The 2,328-nt window shown below is 37.5% G+C and overlaps 1 protein-coding gene across 1 annotated transcript; it reads right to left on the bottom strand.

The window, feature by feature from the left end:
* Positions 1-184: 184 nt before the first annotated feature.
* Positions 185-2,075, bottom strand: LOC120501070 (nebulin-like; the record flags this gene model as incomplete). Its single annotated transcript, XM_039706755.1, has 4 exons — positions 185-299; positions 758-862; positions 1,407-1,610; positions 1,899-2,075. Coding segments are annotated over 4 exons (601 nt in total), but the record flags the coding sequence as incomplete, so codon positions are not given.
* Positions 2,076-2,328: the final 253 nt, after the last annotated feature.

Genomic DNA, 2,328 nt, shown 5'->3' with positions numbered 1-2,328 from the left:
ATTCTGATTCTTTTCCATTAGCAAATCCATAGAGAAGTGAGAACAAAGCCTGCTCACCTCACTGGCAATCTCCCTGGAGGCTTTGGCAGACTGAATGGGAATGGCATCAAAACGCAAATCATAGCCCTTCTTCTTTGACTCCTCCAAGGCCAGTTTGTACATTTTCTGTGAGAAAAAAATTCACAATTCAGTTTCAAAAAAATCTCCCTGGAGGCTTTGGCAGACTGAATGGGAATGGCATCAAAACGCAAATCATAGCCCTTCTTCTTTGACTCCTCCAAGGCCAGTTTGTACATTTTCTGTGAGAAAAAAATTCACAATTCAGTTTCAAAAAACAAAATTGAAAATTGCATTTTAGTTCAATACAACTGCGCAGTAAAACAAATAAAGTCACTAAACTATATTGTACATCATCAGACAATTTAAATACTTTTCTCTAGAAAAGAAAAAAAAATATTTCAAAAACCTTGTAATTTTATAGTGGATGTTTGGAAAATGGAAATCATTTAGGGAAGGCAAAGACTGGAACATTTAAAGAGCTAAATCACCTATTTCCACAACTTGCTGTAGAAATTATTTCTCATTTATGGGGGATGATATATTTTTGTGGAAGAGCAACCCTGATTTCAGCACTGAAATTGGCCATGTAGGAAAATAAACAACCTGACAATATTTTACCATTAATAAAAAATCAAAGGTGACAACAGTGTACTTATGAGAAACCCTTCAACTGTCTCAGCTGCCCCGTTGCACTCACCTCACTGTAGTTCACTCGGTTCTGTTTGGCCAGCAGGATTTCTGGGGTGTCAGGCATGACATGAATCGTGGTCTTGTCTTTGTTCCACGCTTCAGTGTACAAACGCTAAAAAAGAAATCAGGAAGAGATTGATAGGGCATTCCAAACCAGGTTAATATCCCAATAAACATGGAAAACACATTCATTAAAATGATAGGAACCTGGTCTAGGGGAAATATTCCCTTCCCATGGCAGGAGGTTGGAACAAAATGATCTTTAATGTCCCTTCTAACCCAACCCATTTTATGCCAATATAAAATGGATATACAGTTATTTGTTGATATGGTAAAAGTAACATCAACAAAAGGAGAATTTATCTGAGGGAGTTTAAAAACATTAAGGAAACTGCCACATTGCTTCGGAATAATGAACAATAATTAGTGCTCGATGCACACACAGGCCAAGGAAAATATTTAAATGTAAAATGGAGAATATTACACAAATTTGAATCTTCCTCACCTGATTTTAGAGTTTTGAGTGAAATAACAAGAGGTAACAGATTGAAAATGAATCATGCCTGAACTGCAGCATTGCTGGTGCTCAGTTCATTCCCAGTCCTGTCTCCAGGGCTGAGATCTCTGATGTGTCACCCAGAGGGATCAGGACTCACCTTGTTCATGGTGTCTGCGTTCTGCTTGGCCAACACCATCTCCAGGGAATCCGTGACACTGGTGAACTTGATGGTGTCCGGACGCTGGCGGTAAATCTTATCACTCAGGATCTCCCCTGCTCTCTTGGCTTTCTCAACTTCCAAGGAACCAATTGGGACCCAGCCAATGCCCCGCAGCCATTCCAGGTCAGACTTGTAGCAGTTCTGTTACAAAAAATAGAAAAAAAAATCACCCACACGGGTTATTCTATCAATAATAATAACAATAGTAATAATGCAACTTACATGGTGAATATTTCGCCAATAAGTAATCTCACTATCAAATTAACAGTTAATTTAAATAAATACAAAGCACAAGATAAAATATACAAAAAACAAGTGCATTTCCACTACATTAAGGGTGAAACCATTATCCAACTTCCACAGAATGGTAAATGATAGATAGCAATTCTGGAGTTAGGGGATTTCACTGAAGCATCAATTAGTTAACACATCCTGTTGGAGAGCTCTGCTGAACCTTGTCTTGGACTTCTCAAAGTCCTTCTTGTACTCCCTGTCACTCTGGATCTTGGCCACGTGCATCGACCACATCATCTTGGGGTCGTCCTCGATGTTCCTGGCCCCAATGTGGTGGCCCAGCTGTTTGCGATACCCTTCCTTGTACTTGTACTGAAACAAAAGACATTTAAAGTTACTTGGTGTATTGAAAAATTAATATATAATTCTAACAGTTTAAGATACTCATTATTTTATAAAGATAAAAATATTATATAAATCTTTCTACTCTGGGATTAATTTTCACATAAGAAGCTTTTTATTAGGTATAGTTACCTAAGACTTTTTACATAACATGCTTTTAATTCACTAAACATTTAATGCCACATTCTAAGAAGTTTGGTATTTCTCATTCTTTTTCTATTAA

The sequence above is a fragment of the Passer montanus genome, unplaced genomic scaffold (assembly GCF_014805655.1).
Source record: "Passer montanus isolate IOZ18808 unplaced genomic scaffold, ASM1480565v1 scaffold1971, whole genome shotgun sequence".
NCBI lineage: Eukaryota > Metazoa > Chordata > Aves > Passeriformes > Passeridae > Passer > Passer montanus.
The sequence above is the reverse complement of the archived record's forward strand: the minus strand, read 5'-3'. Positions and strand labels throughout refer to the sequence as shown.